The 22,721-nt window shown below is 40.1% G+C and overlaps 1 protein-coding gene across 1 annotated transcript in view; it reads left to right on the top strand.

The window, feature by feature from the left end:
- LOC136558957 (von Willebrand factor D and EGF domain-containing protein-like) overlaps positions 1-22,721 on the top strand; it is a 170,991-nt gene that overhangs the window by 103,177 nt on the left and 45,093 nt on the right. Inside the window, exons 14-20 of the mRNA XM_066553782.1 lie at positions 34-138; positions 2,835-2,949; positions 5,963-6,213; positions 7,428-7,647; positions 12,245-12,382; positions 14,309-14,449; positions 16,260-16,415. Coding sequence (XP_066409879.1) covers positions 34-138; positions 2,835-2,949; positions 5,963-6,213; positions 7,428-7,647; positions 12,245-12,382; positions 14,309-14,449; positions 16,260-16,415 — 1,126 coding nt within the window. The remainder of the gene's footprint in view (positions 1-33; positions 139-2,834; positions 2,950-5,962; positions 6,214-7,427; positions 7,648-12,244; positions 12,383-14,308; positions 14,450-16,259; positions 16,416-22,721) is intronic.

The raw sequence follows: 22,721 nt of genomic DNA, 5'->3' as shown, positions 1-22,721 counted from the left end.
ATGAGTTCTGAGGAAGATTTTTGTCTCGTTCAGGTCACTAATGATGGCGTGCAGTACAGTAACTCCCGGGTGCTGACCCTGTACGACGCGCTCTGCCAGCTCTGCCAATTCCACCCCACCGCACTCTGCAAATTAAAGGTAATTTAAAGATCATCAAGGTTTCAAACGGATCCTTCATCTCTTCCTTAGCCCTCTCCCTCCCTCTGATGGGCTGGGTGTAATAACTGCTCTGGAAGGGGAAAAGCCTATTTCACAGATCAGCTGCACAGCCCCACACTTTGCTTTTCTCTTTCACAGCCCCGTGTCTGCGATATTTTATTTCCTTTTCATATTTACACCTGATGGAGCATGCTTTATGATGGACCTTCCTCACACAAACACCTCAGGAAAGCTCATGGCTGCCAATATTTATCCTTTGCAGCTGTTAGTGGGAGTAAATAAGAGTGAGGAGCCTGCCCTGAGAGGCTTAGCTTCACTTCTGAAGTGTCTCTGCTATTTTCCCTCTCCCAGCCTGTTTGGTGAGGGTACATCATTTCTATTCCCATTTTCTGCCTTAGCAAGAGGCACACAAAGATGCATGTTATACAGTTTTTGTCATGTGAGAACACCCTTGAGAGAGCATAAACCATTCCTGCTTGCATTAAACACTGCTAAGTACAAACATTGAGTATTCTGACAGTCTCTAAACCTTAACCAAAAGTCTACAGCTATGTTTTAAACTGCCAACGTGTTAAAAACTGCCTGCAGAGCACTATAATCCTCAGTTTTCCCGTGGAATCGTTGGTGTAGCATCCCTTAAAAAGATCTTCCCTTCTCTTTTTTCCAGAGGCCTGCATTAAGCAAATTATCTGGTTTGCAGTGGGGCTTCAAAAAATTTTTGGAGGGTATTTAGGTGGGATATTTGAATGTGCTGATTCTGCTTTCCCGCCCTGAGGCAAGAATGAATTAATAGGAGGCCACCAGTCTGCTTTTTTGTAAAATGAAGATTAATCAGGTACATCTTAACTCATTTGCCTCACTGTTCTCATTAATGCTAATGAGAAAATACAGTTTTAAAACCTGCACTGATTGCAAGCACACACCAGTTACCAAAATCTTTTTAAAGTTCACTTTTTTTCCAAGTGAGTGAGTGAACAGAAGTTACTTTACAGGCCTGTGTGGTATTTTGACCCTGACTGAATGTCTCAAAGTCCCTCTGTCACTGCCCTCAGAGAGATAAGGGCAGGGAAACCCAGCACAGCCCAACTGAGGGCAAAACCACTTTAGTTTTAGATTAAAATAATTGTGTTAGAATCATTTCACTTAAAGCTAAGGTGAGAGCTTTCTGTCAAAGGCTTTACTAATTCTTACATGTTTGAAACTCAGATATGTATATGGTCTCTCAATATGGTGTTCTCTAGGGATTATAGTAATTTCTATTCTATGATGCTTCAAGGGAATATTTGAGCTAGGCTTCCAATTGCATCAGACCACAGTCTAATTATACCCTTTCTGCATTACTCTGCAACACCTAAATTGCTTTCAGAAAAGGTGTTTCAATTAGGGGACATTTTATATCAGCCCATTTCACATTCTGTGTTCTTTTATGGAGCCCATTCTGCACCACACTGTATCACATCAGAAAAAAAATCTTTTTTTTTTTTTTTTTATCATAGCATCAAGCCCTTGAAAACAACAATGTAATAAAATCTAATTAACATCCAGGGTTTAGTGCTGGAGATCTGTCATGTTCTATCATGTTGTGGCCATTATGAGAATGCTTTTTGTTTCTCTACCTGACCCATTACCCTAAAGTGGTATTACTGACTAATGCAGTTTGCAGAAGTAGTTTGGGACACCAGTAAAGCAGTAGGCAGAAAACACAGGCCCAGTAACAGGACACATCTCAGTCTCAGAAAAACAAAGGAAGGAAAGAGAAAAATATGTTTGGTAGTTTGTCTGTCCTGCTGTCCCACTGTGGCAAGGACATCCCCCTTGTTCCCAGGATTATTCCATGTTTTTCTGGGAATCTGCATGGTCAGATAAAGTCCCACCTGCCCAGCACAGGCTACAAGGCCTGACTCCTCCATAGGATCTTCCCATGGGATAGATCTTTAACTCCATCTGTTAATTCCTGCGTTCCCTTCTTAGATAACCCAAATGCCTTCAACCCATGAGAGGAGCAGGTCAGCCCAAAGGCTGCTGTGCCCACAGAGCATCCCCTCACAGATGGCTTTTGGGATGTTCTGCCCCACCAAGACACCAGGGATGTGCTCAGCTCTCCTCTGCAGCTCCCTCATGGGAGCCTTAATTCTAATGCACTTCTTTATTCTGCCTTTATAGCAGAATTTGCTACAGCAGAATTTGCTTTTGCAAATGTTTATGAAGAGCAGGATTCCAGTATTTCAAATGGAAATAGTCTAGTCTCAGGCTTTGGGAGTCTGGTGGAGCTGACCTTTCATGGACACCTGATACTCCCCATATGAACAGTCACAGCTGGGAACAGTGACGACATCGACCACATGAGTGTGCAAATGGGAAAAGAGTCACATTAGAGTCACATTCTCCTGGATCCATCACCCATTTATGACAAAGCAACACCCCTTCTTCTAAGCTAAAACATTCAAAGCTACAAGGATCCCAGTCTGGGGCTGGAAAACTTCCACAGTTTCCTCACTGCAAGCAAAAAGCACCAACATTTAAATTGCCGCTGTTTCCTTGTTTCAAGAGACAAGTGATTTTCTGCTTATATCCAGAAATTAATAATTGCTAATTTCCTATCTTTTTATTCCTTTTTTTTTCCATTACCTTCAGCTCCCACCTCTTTTTATTTCCTTTTTTTTTTTTTTTGGCAGGAAAATACATGCAATATAGATGGACTTTGCTATGGTGAAGGAGAGTCAAGCCCTACAAGCCCTTGTCTTCTCTGTGAACCTGACATTTCTAAGTTCACCTGGTCTGTTAATGAAAGTAAGACAGGGGTTTCTTTTCTAGAATTTAGAAGCACTTATCTGGGAATTTATGACGTAATTTATGAAATATATCATCCCTCCATTTAGCTGAATCTATCCTGTGAGTGCACATGGACTGTTTCTAGTGGGAATAATTGGGTGCATCAGAAATGCAGACTCCTCTGCATGCACTATACACCTTGTTCTGTCTGAAACCTGATAAATCTCAGATTAATAAATGAAAAAAATGCCTGAAAATTAGAATTTGATATGCCAGTGCCCCATGCAGTGCCCAAGTCTATCAGCTAAAGGTGATGAGCCCTAAATATCTCTGTCAGCATCTCGCAGGTACAAATCTTTAAGGAGGCAATTTGGGGAAAATACTGTTTTTAAAACACTAGCATGTATTTTTGGTGTCTGCAAGAATTGCTTCCTTTTGCTGAACCAAATCCTATGAAATGCCTCATAGCAGAGCCTGGCTTGGCAGGGAGTCCAAGTGATAGGGATCAGGCACTCATTACCTTCAGTGCCACAGAACCCTCATTCTGCAGCCCCTCGAGGCAGGGGTCATGGGGAGGCTGCCTTTTGAAGCATCTCCTGAAGGATGAAGACTGAATCATAGTTTTTTCATGGCTACCTGCCCAGTGTAAACAACAACCATTGCTCAGCCCACTCTTTACAGACAATCTGTGCTTCCAGCAGCATTATCCTCACAGCCCATCTCCTCCCTCACATGTTTGCATCTGGTCAATATAAAGATTATATTACTGCTTTTATATAAATTCATGTGGTGCTTCCAGAAGGCGTTTCTCTGCATTTTAGGCTTTGTAGACCCAAACACATTACAGAAAGGTGTGTGAGTCACAGAACCAGCCTGCTTCAGTTGTTTGGGGTTTTATTACATCCCAAAAATGGGCCAACTAAAAATCCATTTGGATGAGTAGTTAAAATGCCTAAGGGTGAGTTAGATGTGAAAGAGAGTCTGTACACTTGAAAGCTGTGTTTTTTTCACCAGAAAAATATTTAATCCAACGAGGGATATTATCTGTGACTCACAAACCTTGCCTCCTTTCTGTCATAGAATCATAGAAAGTTTTGAAGGGTTTGAAATGGATCTCAAAGATCATCTTGTCCCACTCCCTGCCATGGGCAGAGACACCTACCACTAGACCGGGTTGCTCAGAGCCACATCCAACCTGACCTCATATTCTGCTGGCCAGAGCAGCAGCATCCCCAGGGATGAGCTGGTCCTGGGTGTTACAGACAGACTCATTACTAATACCAAGACAGCTTGATTGTCAAATTCAGGAAAGGGTTTGAAAAATAAAAACTGCATTTGTTTTGAAATTTATAAAACTAAAAGTGATTTGGGAACTCTGACGCACGTCATGGTTCACTTTTAAATGATGTCAAAATTTAAAAATATTCAGAAGAAAGGGTTTGTCACGCCTTTTTTTCAAAAGTGTGAGAACTTCTTTAAAAGTTCTGCAGTAATAGGGGGAGTGAATATATATTTACTGGATGGCAAGAAGATCTCTGTAGGATTAGAAACTCTCCTCCACAGACTCCTTGCAGAACATCTGATTTTATGCTATTTTGTGCCTACCACTTCCACTTACCATCCATTCAGTTAACACCTTTGTGTTTATCCATAAATGCATAGCCTGCATCAATATTTCATCGATTACTTTGGGCACAACTTTTATGGGCTCCATGGCTTTAGTGTTTGGAAAATAAAAGGTAAATGAATAGATGGAAGCTTTCAACAGTTATGCCAGGACAAGCTGCTGGACAAGCATTTTAGAAAGCTCTCATAACACAGCAGCAATAAAGGAGACACATATTTAAATAATTGCATCATCTAAGCCGTGCTATGAAAAGCAAAGTTGGATAAAAATTATATGCACCACAAAAAAAAAACTCCTAATGATGATTTCCCATGAGCATAGTGCAAGGAGTCTTTATGAGAACACATATATAGTTCATAATGTTAGAGCACGGCTTGAAATTAATCCTGGGTATTAGAAATGTGCTTTAAGTTAAACATAAATATGGTCAAATTACACTGTGAGAAGATTCCTTTAAATATCAATACCTGTCAATTTGTACTGCTGGCTAAAGAGGAAAGATGCCTTGAGACTGAGGAGGCTTAGGACATGGAGATGAAATTCCTGGCCCAAAAAGAGCTGCTGTCACCTCAGGGTACTCATCTGATCTTACTTTTCCTTGGTTTCTAATTATAAAATGTAATCATTTTCTCTACCTTGTCCTCCTTACCTATGTACATTGAAAGTGTCTTCAGGTAGCATTTATCTTCTACTGCTAAATACCCTTGTAAAATTAGGGGGGGTTTATCTTCATCAAGGAAATAGTGAATGTAAACAGCAACCCTGGAAATAACAGTGCCAGTGGTGACATGATGCACATCCCTGTCACTGGGGATGGACAGTCTCTGGCACTGAAATGACCTTTGTTCCTGATGAAATGCCCAACTGGATTCACTCAAACTGCTTGTTTAATTACTCCTCATGGGTAAAGGCAAGAGACTCTACTCAGTGGAAGGGTTACAATTTATTTTTCCTTCTGAGTTGCCTGCCCAGTTCATTTGTCATTCAGCATTTTGAGATTCATTTTATGTATGTTTAAATGGATGGATGATAGGTGGATTAAATATGTATGTAAATATGTATAAGGTATATAAGTAAATACAGTTTTAAGAAGAACTGGGACTAGGGGGAGGTTATAGAAATCATGTATTATTTACTCCCATGTATCAGATAGTGCATCAAAATTAATCCAAGTGCAGGATGGGACAAAAATTCAGCATAGGGCACCAAAAAAAGGGGGAGGAAAATGGTGTTCTTTTGGTAAAGCTATTTGCTGCCTCTAACACACAAATCTCTTCCTCCATCAGCCTCTGTGTATGATCTGCATGTTTTCTTTGAGAGCTTTCCTTCAAAGACCCTCACTGAGAACCTTTACGTGGGAGAAACTGGAGTTTATGTAATCATGGTTTCATTTTTGCTGTTTAGACAACCTGCCTCCTGTGTTCCAGGCCCCCTCCAGCCAGCTGCTGACATTTATTGGTGAGAATTTTGTTTACCAGCTAATAGCAGTGGATCCAGAAGGGTCAGCTGTGCTATTCATCTTGGAGGCTGGGCCACGGGATGCCAGGCTCTCTCCTGCTGGCCTGCTCCTCTGGAAAGTGGATTCAGAAGAAATGCAGACCTTTGAATTCACTGTGTCAGATGAGTGCAATGCACAGAGCAGATACTCCATTGAGGTAAGGGAAAGAACACTTGAAAAACAAAACAAACCTGTTTTGTCACGTCAACACCATTGTGCAATTGTCATCATAGCTGATAATTTGTTATTGTCTTGAAAAAGAAGGCTTCAGCTATTTCCTCATAAGTGTATAATATCCAGCACAGCAATAATGATCAATTAATGGAATAAATATCTCTGAGAACACAGAAACTATATACACAGAGAGAGTGCTATTGATTGCTGTTTGAAAGAACATTCTTGCAGAGCCTTTTAATGGTTCATTAATCTGCTTTAAAATTCACATTTTGCATCTGGATTGCACAAAAAAAAGCATATAACATAAAAGACCAGGCTTTAACTATAAAATGGAGATTATAACTCATTCTCAATGATATTTTTAGAGGACGTCTTGCTCTTATGTCTTTACTCCACACTCTAAGTTTCTTGGCAGAGCTTGTGCATGGCTTTGTCTTTATTGTATGGTCTAATATTAATCCTCTGATCAGATAAGATAATAAAGCAGGACACAAACTCTTGACATAAGAACAGTTTCGTGAAGAAAAGATTTTTATTCCCAGAGATTCCTATTTTTACTCATTCAAACCACAAAATACCAATCTGCTGAACCCACACAGCAAAAGGGAAACTGGAGCCTAGATATGGCTTTAATGGAAATATTTCAAGCTAGACCTGTGTTATCTGGGGGAGATAATGCAGAGCTTTGAATCTGTGGAAATGCAGTTCTTGTACATACGTAAAATACAACCATGGATCTCCCTTTCCTGAAGGGAGACACCAGATAAGGAATGCCACAGTCATGTTCCTGCCTGGGAGACATTTGTAATGTGAAAGAGGAAGGTGGGCAGGCAGGCAAAGAGAAAAGATTTCTCCTTTCTTCTTTGAAGAATAAGGAACAAATTCTGCCCTCAGATACAATGTGAAATCTGCTGTTACAGCAAACAGGATTGGGGTTTTTATCCTTATAAGAAGTCAGAATGTGCCCCTAAATGATGAAAAAAGAAATCCCTTTGAAGTCGAGCTCTCAGTCAAATAAATAAGTACAGTGAGTATAAGACCATCCATCTAGACAAAGGAAATTGAAATAAGTTTCCATAATAGTGGATAACATGTTTGCAGTGCAAATCTCTCCCTTCCTAAAGGATAGCAATCCACATCCCAGCTGTGATTATTCAGAGGAACCTTACCAAAATCCCCTTTTGACTTTTCCAGCTTGGAGTGAAGCCCTGCAGCTGCCTCAGTGGTGGCACGTGTGTCACCAATATTAAATACCCTCCAGGCCTTGGTGAATACCTGTGCTTGTGCCCAAATGGATTTGATGGAGAATTCTGCCAGGAAGACATCAGGGACTGCAAATCGAACCCCTGTGGCAGCGGGACCTGCGTGGACAGCGTGGGGAGCTACTCTTGTCAATGCCCCCCTGGTCTGGGAGGTAACACTTCTCTGTTTGCATCTCTGCTTTAACCACAGATGTACTGAGCTACAGGATTCTTTGAGTATGGCACCACCAACATCTGCCAAATGGACTGAAAATTTAGTCCTGCTCTTCTGCTGCCATGGCTTAGCTGTAGACAGAGAAAGATAATATTTCTCTATCTAATAATGAGGGAAAATGGCCTAAAGCTCTGCTGTCCTGAAATGATCACTCAAGGAGGATGTGAACCTCCCAGATCTCGGTTGCTTCCTGCTCGTTTCCCATGGGTTTGTCCATCCATGATCTCATGGATGCAAGGAGATCTCGTGGATCTCATGGATCAATGATCTCATGGAGGAAGGAGAAGACTGAGTGAAAGAGAGAAAAGGCAAAGATCCAGGGCCTTTTTGCACTTGACAGGAGGATTTCACTTAATTAAGCTGAGGAAAGAACAAGAATTAAATGAGGTTTCTTAGGTCTAGAAAGAAGAAGAAGAAGAAGAAGAAGATATGGAAAACATGGAAAAATAAATTAGTCCTGCTTGAAGCTTTGTTAAATTTAAGCACTAGAAAATCACAAGCCCAGTGAGTTGTCAGACATGATGATGAAACAAACTCTAACCCCTGAAACTCTTCCAGGCTAGTGCCCTGGAATTACATCCAAGCCAAAACCAGAACAGCTGGCCAAAATGTGATTTTAAGAAATTAAGGGAAGAAAGATGATCACTTGACCCCCTGCTCTGTTCACATTCTTGAGGTTGGCTGCTGCCAGTGTTATAGGTTTTAAAACTAAAGTAGAAGCAACATCAAATGCACATAATTATTACTGCTTATTGTGCATATATACAGAAAAACACTAATTTTTAAACAAAAGCAGTGAACAGATTTTCCTCAGTGGGCAAAGTACCCCTCCTGCCTGTCAGCAGCTTTATTGCTTTGGTCATGTGGGACTGCAAGCCCAGATTGCATTTCTGTAAAATTCCATCAGAAATGAAAAATAAAAATCCTTCAGAAGTCCATGAAAATGGCCTAAAAGTTCTGTGACACCTCATCTGTGTTGACTCCAGGTAATGCTACCTGGTGGCCAAAGCCTGCTGCTGTCCAAAGTCTCTAAACCACCTGAGACTCCACTGAGGCAAGAGCACTAAGCCTAAGCATGGAGAATAAAGCTCTAACATAGAAGTTTGATCAAAATATAAAAATCCCTAAGCCAACCAAACACATGCAGAATGTCTGTAATCCCCTGGAAAGAACTGGGAATTTTTAAGGTGTAATTTATGGAGCTACACAATGAGAAGAAGTTTTGATTGCCTGTAAGGGGTTTGATTAAGTGAATAAAAACCAGTATAATTCCATGAGTTAATAACTTCAGTGGACCTGCTGGCTGGAGAGACAAGGGCACACAGAACTTTGATGGCAGAGAAAAACCAGGTTCTCCTGCACCTTTAGATCTTGCAAGTTAAATAACAGTGCGAGGGTTTTGTTGTTCTTCCCAAAATGCCAAAACACAAGCAACAAAAGAAAATAAAATAAGATATGATTGAGTGAAAAAGGAATACATCTCAAAATTTTAATAGCAGGTGAAAAATTATAAACAAGTGGAGCTGCAAGCCAGCTGGGAAGCAGATGATTTTACTTCAGGGCAGGTTCGGTGACAACAATAAAAGCTCATTCTTGATGCTGTGTTTATGCCTCAATTCCCCAGAAAACCATCAATAATCTAATGAGAAGGCAGTGCTGTGCAGCTCAAGTGACAGCACCACTTCCCCATCAAACCTTTACAAATGACAGCAAGCAGGCAGTAGAAACAAGAAGTGAACTTGTGAGAGCTTCCCCAACAGCCCTGCAAGGGAAGCAGCAGCTCAGGTGCACCAGTGTGAGGGTAAAACGTAAGAATGGCAACAAGGCAGGGAGAAAAACCAGTAGGAAATCTGAGAGAAGGCTGATCCAGAGTTATTACTGGATTTCTGAGTGTTCAAAGCTCATTCATTTTTCATCTGCATTGTCAACAAGATAACAAAGCTCCCTGTTGTTTATTCTTTTGGCCACAAAAGCAAGAACATCAGCCACCTGAGAACTCATCCTTGATAACTATCCCAATCACAAAATCATTATTTCTTTCCCCATACAGCAGTGATTAGTACAAAGTTGGGTGTGGGATGGGCAGCAAGATGGAACCACAATTTCATTTTATATTTCAGGAAACTGAAGAAACTCACAGGATCTGTTACTGGTTTCTAATAGCCATAGAGACCCTAAAGGGGATTTTTCTGTTCCTTTAGAGTCAGCTTAATGTGAGCAAAAAATCTTTCTTTGCATCTGTTGGTGGTCAGCTCCTATCGAGGCATGAAAGGACTTTATTTTCTCAAACAACTTCCCATGCAGGGATGGAGAAATATAGCTGGCACACAAACAGATGGTTCAGCCTTGGAATTTGATGAACTTCTATTCCTATTATTTTTATTTGTACTGTAGCAGTGCCAAGACAGTTGAGACTCCCCTGTGCTACAGTGCACAGGAGGTCCTGTAAACAGCATAATTGACACTTCTTGGTGCAGTTTCATGTCCATTTCTGCTGCTTCTTCAGCATCATGCAGCCAAGTTTCAGTCTTTGCAAACATTTCTCCTTGGATTCATCAGGTTTGTCATTACGCCCAAATTGGTCAGACACTGTTTAAAATCTCTGTGTGACAAGCAGTGCTTGCGTAGTTTCACCTTTACATCACAAAAATCAGCCAAGGGGCTGAATTTCATCTTGTTACTTATGGCGTTCCTTTGATTTCTGTAATGCCTTTGTCTTTGAGATATGAAAGACAACCCTTTGCAGTGAAAAAAAAAAAGAGTATTTAAAGGTGAGAGGGGAAGTATGAGAGGGACCAAGGGAGAAGTGACTGTTGTTACTGGAACTGGGAACTTTGATCCTCCTCTCATTGTTTATGGTGGCATGTTCAGTCTTTGTATGATACTCAGAGAAAGAAAGTAATTGCTAATTTAATCAGAGGGCTACTCATTCAATATTTTCCATGTGATGTCTAATAATTTCCCAATGCATCACCAGAAATCAGCATCAGAGAAAAGCAGCCTGATGCCAGGAATGTGATAATTGAAATATGATGAAATATAAACAGTCAGCCAAAATTTAACAAGGGAAGGAAAAAGGTAAGCCCAGACCTACAATGCTGTGTGATGTCCAGTTTCAATAAATGAAGCAAGAAGCATGAAAACCTTAATAAATTATGTTGAGATGGCACAGGAAAAGGGATGCAGCTTTCTTGCTGCTGCTCTTTTTTTCCTCAAGAAGAAGCAGGCATGGGAAGATGTCACTGGCTTTTTAGGCAGCTCAAACTATAAAGAGACTTCAATTTGAGTTTTTCTACAGTGAGATACTATTTTAACATGAAAGGACTAGTGGAAGCTGTCTGCAATGCTGAAGCAATGAGAGATTATGTTGTAGGAGGTGAATAATAATTCTCTGGTTTTATCATCCTGCAATTCATTCCTCTGTGACAAATGTATTTTTTGAAAGAAAAAAAAAAATCTTTTATTCTTAGACCTTTTGTCCCAATAAAGCTGGATATCTGATATGGATCAAACCTTTCTGTACCTGGTGCTGTGTGTTGAGGCATGTCCCTGGATTCTCCAGAAGCTGTCCCAATCTCCTTGTTTATTCCTGCAGGGAATAAAATTATATTAAATTAATAAAAGTGGTCAGGGCTGGTTTGTGGCTGCCCCCAGGGCTGTACATCCTGTGACCAGCAGTAGCCAAGCAAGTTTGCCCAAGTGCAGAGACAGCAGCACCTGCAGCCTGGAGAAGTTTTAAACAACATTACATTTGGTTACTCTGCCTCATTGCTGTTCAGATAGTGATTTTATCTTTTGGGTTACCCTCCCTTAATTTGATTCATTAAATCACTCAAAGTTGTGAATTTGAAAATCAGTTTCTTTAAGGGATTTTTAAAACCTTCTTTCTAAAATCAGCAGTAGTCAAGAGATACTGTTTTGGATTCAGATCCTGTGGCAGCCTGTCCTCTGAATACCAGCGCTGTGGCTCAGTGACATTTTCAGAATGTTCCTTCAAATTTTGATTTTAAATTGAAAAATTTGGGTTGCTTTTTAGAACTGTGATCATTTTGTAAGGTTTACCTTCAACCAGCCTCTATCAGGCCAGTTCACAGTTGTGTGAGGTTCACATGGAAACAGAAAGTACAATAGAGGTCAGTACATGGCTCCTCATATCCTGAAGCCAAAATGGTGAAATTCATGGGGTTCTTCAGTACATGCCACAGATCTCACATTAACAAGATAACAAAAACAGCAGCAAAGGCATGACATGAAGGGGCAATATTAATTTCATTTATGTGCATTTTTATTTAACATGCACAGCTTTCCATGAGCAGTAGTCTCAAATTCAGCACTTCTGGTGCCAATAATGACAGCAATAAACAGTGTGATAAAAGCAGGTTTAAGTGAGACAGTGGGGAATTTGGCTGGAACATGAGTGACATACCCTGTAATGAGTTTGCAGCTGAGAAGTGACCCTTTGTCTGCTTCAACATTCGAGCTGAACTATAAACAGGGAACCTTTCCTGATTAACTTCCCCTTTGCTTTGCCACAGGGCTCACTTGCCAGGAAGACAAGAATGAATGTGAAGAGGGTCTTTGTTTTCCTGGAGTGTCTTGTATGAATACCTTTGGATCTTATGCATGTGGAATTTGCCCCACTGGGATGGAGGGAGATGGTAAAACTTGCAAATGTAAGTGCTTTACATGATTTATTTTAAGAGACTGGGGGGGAATGGGTTCAATTCTACTACTATTATCCCTAATTGAGTATTTTGCCACTCATTTCAAGTACAGACCCTTAAATGTACAAATCAGACTATTGTCATGTTATATTAATGTGGATATTTGCAAATTGCTCTGCTGTCTTTCATTCTGGTGGAGAAGGAGCACCACAGCCTACAAAAGAGCACTTTACAGATAGATAATTTACCAAGGACACTGCACATTCCCCACTATTTCACACCTAAATATACATCCATTTGGTGAGCACCTCCAGGGCTGATTTTGCTTTGGGTGAGAGCTGCTAGGAGAGTAAGAGAAAGGCCAATGTGCCCAACCCTTCCATCCTTTCACCTCTGTTTCCAAGGTGTGCTTTCATTAGAGGACACAGCCCAGGGAATGCTTGGCATGAAGTCATTCCTCAGATCCCTGAGGTGAAGGAAAGGGTCATGAACAGTTTTAGATCTGCTCAATATTTGCTTTTAGAGCAACAGACTCTTCACTGGGGAGCCTACAGTGACTCTGAGACCTTGCCAGTGCACTTGATGTGACTCACACACAGTCTGCTTGTTCCAGTCACATGGACAAAAGCCTTCTCCAAAAGAATTTTTCTTTTTTTTTTTAGGCAGAAGGCAATAAATCAACACTTGAAGACTTTTTCGGTTGTTTTGTTTCTTGGTATTTCCAAAGAAATCCAAGTGGAAGATGCAGATATTTCCTGTGCAGCCATTAACATTTCCTCATATTAACTACAGAAAGGAAAGAAATATCCACTGTAAACAGACTGAGTGGAAGCTGCAGGACCCTGGCACCAGCAGCACTGCTTTTGCCAGATTTACCAAACATTCCTTCAATCACATTGCCAAACACCTGTATATAAAGTTTTCTGTGCTGTATCATTTGGCCACATTGGTTATTTCAAAGTGATTTTGCATCTGTTTCACAAATGCATGTTTTAGTGGTTAACTTGATCCACAAAGGAGGGATATACCAAATAATGTGCTTTTGAAAAATGTAACATTTCTTATTTTGCATTTTTTAATTACAGAAAAAAACAACCTGTTTCTGAAATGGAAGTTTATTAGAAGGAATAAACCTGAGGGCTTATTTGTTCACCTAGGACAGGATAGAAATCATTATTTTTAGCTCTGATTCAGAAACTTAACATTCCTGCTCTTACCTTCCTTGCCTAAATGAGTATAAAGAGAAGAAGGATTGAAGTTGTTCTGTAGCTTCCAAAGTGAGAAACAGCTCATTGTATTGTTTAATATATATATAAAGAGTCAGAATTTCAGGCTCTATTAAGAGCAAAGAATATTCAACACACCCAAGGCAATAATTGTTTAGCTTGCAGCACTATCCACATAGACTTTACCCCTAATTCACTACCTTAAAATTATGCAGAAAATCCCATTTTTTCAGAGTTTCTTCATGGCATCCACGTGCACTTTTCACAAAAGTGTTTCCATGCACACAAAGCTGGCAGCTGAACTGACTGACAAACACACCCACCAGAGTTTCAGAGAGAAGCAGAGGTTTCAAGGAGAGGCAAAACTCAGCCAGAGCACAGCTCCCAGGGTGAGGCACAGCATCCTCATCCAAGGGGCAGCACTGTCAGACACTGCTTGACCTGAGCCCAGTAAAAAAATCACAGTGCACATTCAGGACCCCAGACAGGCAAAGTTCAGAATGCTTAGCCATAATAATTTCATAATAATAACTGGTTAAAACTTTGCTGTATGCCAGCAGCTGGACCCACCTAACCTGCCTTTATTTGCTTGTTGGCTTCCAGGGTAAATTTATGCCAGGTTACCTGATTTGCTGCTGCTGTGGGTTTTTATCATCAATCACAGCTGAGCTCTAACACCTTGTTTTTGTCTCTGTGATATTTTCCACAGCTGTGCTTGCTGCTGATGTTACAGAAGCTTTAAGCAGTGGCAAAGGTGAATTGAACAGGACTAAGGTTAAGCAGCCACTGCAATCCTTGGAGACAAAGGATTCTCCTGTAATTAAGAATTTTAACATAAGTGATAGGCAAGGTAGGTATACAAGGATATAAATCTTTTCCATTTGGGGCAGATTATGGATTCAGAAATCATTAATTTTAACACCTTAACAGCAAACACAAACTAGCTGTTTATAACAAAAGAAAATTTGAGATAGAAAAAAACTATTCAATACATCAGACTGTGGACTGCTGCTAAACAATTTGACGTGGAAGTGAGGCATTACAATGATAACAATCAGAGTGGTCAGGCTTGATTAGACATCACCACTTCTGAGGTAGGACAAAACCACCCCAAATTATAGTGATCAATGCCAAGGAAGATGATAAAAGTGGCAGCTTATGCCAGCTTGCCATTACCAAGTGATGCTGGTGTTTTATTTCAGTATTTAATGGGCAGCCATTGAATTGCTACTGAGTTTTAATCATGAGATCAACTCAAGGAATGAACTTGCCTGTGGCAGTAGCTTTTCCCAGAGGTGCAGCACTCTCTGACATGGGTGTGCACCTGCACCATGCTTGTGTTGGTCCCGCTCTAATGAGTGTTACATTTTTAATTGATTTTCCAGTGAAAGCAGGCAGCAAAAAATTGAGATTGGTCATATATGTTGTACAGAGACAACAGATAAATAACATATTTTATATGTAAAAATAACATATATGTGTGTGCATATAATATATGTGTGTGCATATAATATATGTATATATTGTATACATATATTATATATAATATATGTGTATTATGTATAGGTATATATATTATATCTAATATGTGCATGTATTATATACATATATTATATACATATATTATATGTAAAAATAACATATTTTGCATGTAAAATAAAAGAATTTTTTTTTACTCTCTTTTTTAAAAATATCTGTACCAGTCCAGCCAGCCCCTAAGCAGAGCCTGCCTCCTGCAGGTATCCTATATCATGATACTCTAGGTAAAGTTCAAGAATAATGCAGAAAATACATGAGAATCACGATGGAGACCTCACTGGAAGCAATTAAAAAGGATCTACAACCATCATTAAGATTCTATTCATCATCTGTTGTCTGCCTTGACACTATTAAATACTTCACAGGCAGTTCATATACACTTGCTATTCAGTGACATCATAAGTTCTAAAATATTATATACTACCAGAGTGTCAAATTTTGCACATAGTCCTAAGATAATTAAAGCAGTTTTCTGTAATACAAGGTTTGGCACATTAAGGATGATTTCCAGATCAGAAACATATGTACTTCACAGTGTAATTTCAAAAGTACAGTATAGGTGCTGTAAGGTTTGATAATTACCTTCCAATTATAAAAGACCAAAAAGATGTCAAATAATACCTTTTTTCACTCAGTTAATCTTTCACTTATGCTGAAAATTACATTTTCTATATTTTACATGATAAACGCCAAACAACTTCAAGTAATAAACTTGAAAACATGCAATTAGAGGACTAATAAATCTTGCTTTAATGAGAAACAGCTGCTCTGTTGCACTGTGCCTACAGGACATTCCCATCTTTGGCTCAAGGTTTGTGAACATTTCGCATTAATTAGACTTGAAAAGAACAAAAGCAGTTACAAAGCTTTAGCTGGGCTAAACTTTAGGTATGTGTTTCATCTGATAAATGGTGAATAAATGCTTGACCTGTCCTGTTTTGGCTGTGCAGGGGCTGTGGCACAGGTGCCACATTCCCATCTTCGGCTCAAGGTTTGCGAACATTTCGCATTAATTAGACTTGAAAAGAACAAAAGCAGTTACAAAGCTTTTGCTGGGCTAAACTTTAGGTATGTGTTTCATCTGATAAATGCTGAATAAATGCCCTGTTTTGGCCGTGCAGGGGCTGTGGCACAGGTGCCCAGCTGTGCCAGCAGGCCGTGCTTCCCTGGAGCGCCCTGCTTTGACCGCAAGCCCCCCTACCTCGGGTACCTCTGTGGCCGCTGCCCTGCTGGCTTTGTTGGAAATGGTCGGAGCTGTACCAAAGTCCCCAGAGCAGGTACGTGCTGGTTTTTTTGAATTTTTACAAAGGTTTTGCATAGAAAGGTGTAGAGAGATAGAATATAAGAAAACAAAGCGTAGAAAATAATCTTACCCCGAAGGAGTTGCAGCTGGGCCAATTAGCAAAGATTAGGAACAGGCCTGCCTTTAACAGGCCACAGGTGTAAGCAATGAGAAGGAGAGTGCTATAAAAGAGTGGGGTGGTTGAGAAGGGAACTGGAGTCAGTTGGCTGCTTTGTGAAGAAGAAAGAGTCAGTGCTCTGAGGAGCTGCCTGTGAGAAAACACCAAGAAGGTGTGAAACTTTTGTGATGAGGAGACAACAGCACGGAACCCCTACAATAAGATGACAACAGAAAGGCTGTGAGACAGTGTGACCTAGCAGGGCACCACAACACTCTGAGCTCTGGGATCAAGTGCTGGTGGCTGTGTTGTGTCACTCTCAGCTGAGGAGCAGCCGGCAGGAATTATTTCAGCAATACATGGCTCCATGTAAATCCAGTAGATGAACCACCTCATTTGCTACTAGGGGGAATTCTTCATGTCAGGACTTGTTCAGTGGTATGAATCACTACATCTGTACTGAATCACCACATCTGTGTTTCTGCCATGCACTGGCACAGGAATGCAGGACTCGTTTCCTCCTCAGTAAGATCAGAACATGATGTGATAGATACGTGCCAGTATCACTCAGCCCTCCTTCTTTCCTAATTCTTCTGTAAGGTATCTGTTCTGCAAGGTGACCTGTGAAGACAATAATAAACAAAGTGTCATGTAAGAAGAACTATACAAACGACTGAAGGCAACAGATAATTAAAGAATTTTTGTAGTATTATTCATAGCCTAAGCAGTAATCTTCCTCGGGGAGCTCTGAAAATCAGCTGCTCCCATTAATCTGTGAGGACTGAAGAGAAGGCCTCATTAAAAGAGGTCTTCTGCTGTGGTGAAAGAAAAGCTGTGTCCTGACCCCAGGCACAAAATGGCACTGACACAGCTGTCATCTGATCCTGCTCTCTCTCAATGATATTCCCATAATTCAATGTATGGTTCTACGGTACAGTCTGGATGATTGTCCCATTTTTACTGCCAGGGCTACTCATGTTTATTCCTTAATAACAGCTGTTGCCAGGTTAGATTCCTTGAAATCTTTTTCCTAAGTATTCAAGTCAGAGTGGCTGAAACCTGCCAAATTGTTCCCTGACCTCCCACACCTGACCAACCCCCCTTCACTTCCCATTCTGTACCCAAATCAATGGCTGTTACCTTGCTGTTATATTTTCACACACTCTATCAAAGTGGGAGCAATTTTACTGCTTAGTGTAGGTATCATCCAATCTCGTGGAACTATAAATTGATTTTAGCCAGTTCTCAGAATCTAAAGGTCACAAAAATAAACTCAACATTTTTCTCTCCCTAGCAATGAGTATGTACAAAGTATTACTTAGTCTGCCAGCATCACTAAGCCAGCTATTGACTCTTCTATAACTTGGGAAAGCTGTAAAAGTGGTTGAGGAAGAAAAAAAATCATTGTGCATATAAATAACTTTTCTGTTATTGCCCAAAGCTGAGCCTTGTCATTAATGGGATAATGGGACACACATTGTGCACCCCAAAGGTCCTTTAAATGCTGTTGAGTAGAACAGGCATTCTACAGCTGCAGGTATTGGTACAGTAAATCAGGCACACTTACACTGTGCTTATATAAACATTAACCAATAAATTTGTCTGTGTTCTGGAAAGGGGAATGCAGAGAGAAGCTGCCATTTGCTGTGATTCATACCTGCCATATACAACTCCAGGCAAAGATTTAAGAAATATCCCAGGTATCAGGACCTGAAACAAGTACTTGCTTCCTTCAAAAGTGAGCTGTACATCAGAGGCAGGGGGATTGTTTTACATTTTTCTCTTGAATATGCAAACTGAGCCAGGACTTCATGCTGGAAATGATGCCAGCTTGAACACTTCAGGAAGGGAATGAAGAGGAATTATTTTTTTTGTTCCAACAGAAGCTTATATTCACTCCTGTGAGTTATATCACAATGCAAGCAATGAGAATCTTGTGCCTCGAGGTTAAATGAGAGTAGTCATTTGTTTTAATACTTAGAAATGGAAGCAATTGTTGCAGCTTTATGAGTGTCCTAATTTATGGCCAAAATGATGGGTTTAACTCTGCTTCCCAAGTGCTTTGCCAGTAGAAGCAGAAGTATTGTATAGCATTGATTATTAAAAGATATCAGACAAAAAAGAATTAACTCTCAATTAAATTTATGTACAGTTGTGGATTATGATTATTGTGAAATCCTCCCTGTTGTAATAATAGCTTCTATCCCTTGTAACTTATGCCATCAGTCTTCAAATGAAACAGAACAAATCCTCTTCAACTTGCTACAGTGCCTGTGAAGGTACTGAGATTATGTGCCACTTCTTTCCAACTCAAGTAATTTTAATCTAAAAATGCTCCTGCTAATCCCTATTTTGTACTTTTATTGGCTGCTTTTCACATGAAATTATAGTCAATTGCAGTGATTTAAGGATTAAAGGATAAGTATTTCTTCATACCAAAACCACAAAAATTACCCAACTACCTTTGTAGGCTGCTGAGGAGAAAAATATTCCAGAGGAAAATTGTTTCCTAAGTCAGTGTTTGATGAGCTGCACCCAAAAATTCCTTCAATTTTGATTTATAATCAACAAAGTACCATTTCCTCAGCATTGATATGTGATAGGTATTCATCTCTTGAAGTGCTTGACTTACTGCAAACTATGTAACTCTAAAAATAAGTTTCTGAGCTACATTTATCTGCTCTAAAAATGCAGGGCCTCATTCTGTTCTCACATATTTTACCTGGCTTATATTTGTAGTTTGTACCACTTTAAACAGACCAGACTTGGTTGCAATTTTTTTTGAAGTACATCAGAACAGTCTTAAAGAAAAGCCAGTATGGAATTTCACATATAGAGGGAAGTGATTTTTTTTTTTAAACAGATTCTCCTATCAGAAACAAAAAGCTATTCCTGTCCCTTTCAGACCCATAAAGCAGGTATCCTACATTTATTTAAAAATTTACTAGCAGGGTCAAAAGTCCCTTAAGTCTGCTGGCATTGCAATAAAGAGGAAAGCCTGAGGAATTTAAATCTGTCCAGGCTTCCCTGGGCACATTTCACTTTTGTATAAAATATCTGTTTCTTTTTTGCTAGAAGAGGCAGATCTAGTAAATCAAACCACCCAGTATCATTGGTCATACTGTTGGCACAAAGTAAATGAATATATCCTAATGGGGATGCTGGTGATGTTCCTGCACGCTGCAATATCCGTTCTGCTCAGGAGCTGTGGATATTTCTGCAGACTGCTTTCATCACTCACAGTCACACAGATACCCATCTGTTTGCACTTTCTTTAGCAGGTTGGAGAGGTTGGTGTCATCACAAAGGATTTATTTTTTAACTATTAGTAAATCAGCAATTTTACTGGACAAAGCAGTGCCACATCCATCACCCATAAAAGATTGTTAGTTCAGAGCCAGCTCTTCCTGCCTCTCCTGGTTTAGGCAGCTGAAGATCAAGGGAGGGGGTGATTTTATGATCTCTGTAATCGAGTTCTGCTTTCCCATTCAGAACAGCACTGCAAGATCTCCTGTCATAGCAGTTAATTTGCAGTATTGTAGACATTTGGCACTTGCTGTACTTTTGCATGTGCAGCTATTTGTTATGTTTACGTGCTCTGTGCTTCACACTCCTCCAGTGTCTGCACTGTGCATCTGAATTCACTTTGATTTTACATCAGGGAGACCTCTGTCACCCTCTCATTTGCACCACTGTCAGATCAACATCAAGGTGTGGATTTCAAAGGAGAATGAAACATTTTGAAGTACAAGAAGGTGTGTGTCTTTAAACACACACTGCTCAGTCAAACACCAGAGGAACATGTTCACCTTAAGTTTTGCATTCTTACATTTTAACTTGGAAATCACTTCTGTCATTATTAGCACTCATCATTAATCACTACCTATGAAAAATAAATATCTCCAGTAAGAGCTTTGGTCACTAACTCAAGGTTTCAAGTCTGGAGATAACTGCAGGAGTAAGGACTTCTTACTGCCTGGAACCAATCAAATGATTTTGTTTCAAGAGATGACTGAGGAATGTAATAGATTCCTTTCATCTTTTATCTAACAGAATTGATGAATTTGCATTAAAAAGATCAAGGCCCAGCTTCCAGTCTCACTTACCCCAGTGTAAATCATAAGTGACTCCACTGAGCAAGTAGCATTACCCTAATGGACTGAGCTGAGCACAGCTCCTGGAAGACACAAAAAGCCCCTGTTAAGGCAGGCACATCACACACAGGACCTTTAAATCCAAGTTCTGTGTGTACCAATAGGTGTAGATAAAAGGCAAGCGCTGTTCAGCATTCAGAGGGTGCTCTGCAAAGAGGAGCTAACCCATCCTGATGGGGTTTATGCAACAAGTTACACGGCCTGAATGAAGGCAGGGATGGAGATGCTGCAGCCATCAGCTGTGAGGTTGTCTCAGATCCTTGCAAACAAAAAACAGAAACACTGAACACACAGCAAAGGATACTCTGATCTGCCTCTGTGTGGTAAGAGCTCTCCGCTCTGCCTCTGGGCTCCAAAACTGGGAAGCATTGAATGTAATTAAATGTCTTCCAGCTCCTAGCTCTGACTCAGGCCATGGAAACTCTGTCCACAATCCATGCCTGGAATGCATGGTGGGAGCTGCTGATCCCTTTCAGAAACACAGTTTCAGTGTTTCTAGCTGGGGTGTATTTCAGGACAAAATATACATTTTTTTCAGATGGAGCAGTTAGGATGTAAAGATGTCTCCTTCAAGGGGTATGTGATGAAATGGCCACTGAAATGGGGTTAGAAATGCCACACAAAGACATTCCATATAAATTTGGTCTTATGAAAGAGTCAGTTTTGCAAATGGCATACCAGTTATCTTCACATGAGGCCTGGATCAGCCTGGCATTTTGGACATAAGCTCTGACCCTTTCCTGCCCTCTGAGTCTGTAATTGCCACTGGAAATCCACTCCTGGGCTTGTCAAGAGAGAAAGGGAATCAGAAAGAGTCTTTCTGATGTCTTTCTCCTCCTTAAGGATACCTCATAAAATATTAAGTATTTTCAGAAAAATATCAAAAGGCCTTTACAGTATATGTCATGACCCAAACATAACAACCAAAGTAGACACAGTGGGAAGAATATGTTTAGATAATTTAAAAGATAAATGGTCTCCAGCTTCACTGATCCATACACTCTGTCAATCCAGAACTTGTTAAGTGCTTCCAATACAGATGATATATTTAGGAAATGATGTAGCTCAGCAATAGAAGACCAATGAAGCCCAAGCCATAAAACCACTAGGGAAGAGGACTCAGCTATATGCCATGAATAATATTTACATTCAATCAGAATATCAAGTACAGATTACATTTCTCTCCTACCAAGAATGTGCCACCTTTTGCTTAAGCAATCACTGGGCCATCATGACTTTTAAGTGATAATAACAACTCAGTCTCCAACAAATAATCTGCACAGGATACAGGCTCAGTAGTTTTTTACATTGACAGAGCAGAGCAAGATTATCTTCTCTTAGAATTTCCAGGCTCATTTAATCATCCAGCTATAATAGCACACGGCTTTTAAAGGGAGCCAGCCCTGTTTGCACAAATTTGACAAGATTTCTGTTTTGTTAAAGGCACTTAAAGGCCCCTTTAGACTGGAAGTAACTCAGACTGGACCAATATCCTGGCCCCAATAAAGCAACACAAGAGTCTTTCCACTAATGGACAAAGCAAAGAAGGATTTGAAGAGAAAGGACTCGGAAACAACACAGAACACAACACAGTACAGGGTTTAAATAAAAAGAGGTGTGAAATATACAGATTTACCATGGTCAGGAGAAATTTAGGACCAGTTCCTAAACATCTTTCTGGTTTTGAACAGGTATATAAAGGTATAGTAGGACTTCACAGGACTTTCTTGCAGAACCAGGGGATGTCCCCTGCCAAATCACGTGAATTTTGCCCCAAATATTACACATCACATGAATGGGGTTGGTTCATTCCTGAAGGGACACAGCAACAGCCTATAGCCAACACAAGGCAAATGATCCTCTGGGATGGAGGAGAAAATCACTGCCCATGCTGATAATATGTTAGATTTAGAATTTCAGAGAATCAGAATAACAGTGTTGGAAGGGACCTCAAAAGATATCCGGTCCAACCTTTGTTTTCTCTAAGAGAACTAGCTAAATTCTTCTGTGCCATACCATCTGAAATCTT

Source organism: Molothrus aeneus, chromosome 7, assembly GCF_037042795.1.
Source record: "Molothrus aeneus isolate 106 chromosome 7, BPBGC_Maene_1.0, whole genome shotgun sequence".
Classification (NCBI taxonomy): domain Eukaryota; kingdom Metazoa; phylum Chordata; class Aves; order Passeriformes; family Icteridae; genus Molothrus; species Molothrus aeneus.
The sequence above is the reverse complement of the archived record's forward strand: the minus strand, read 5'-3'. Positions and strand labels throughout refer to the sequence as shown.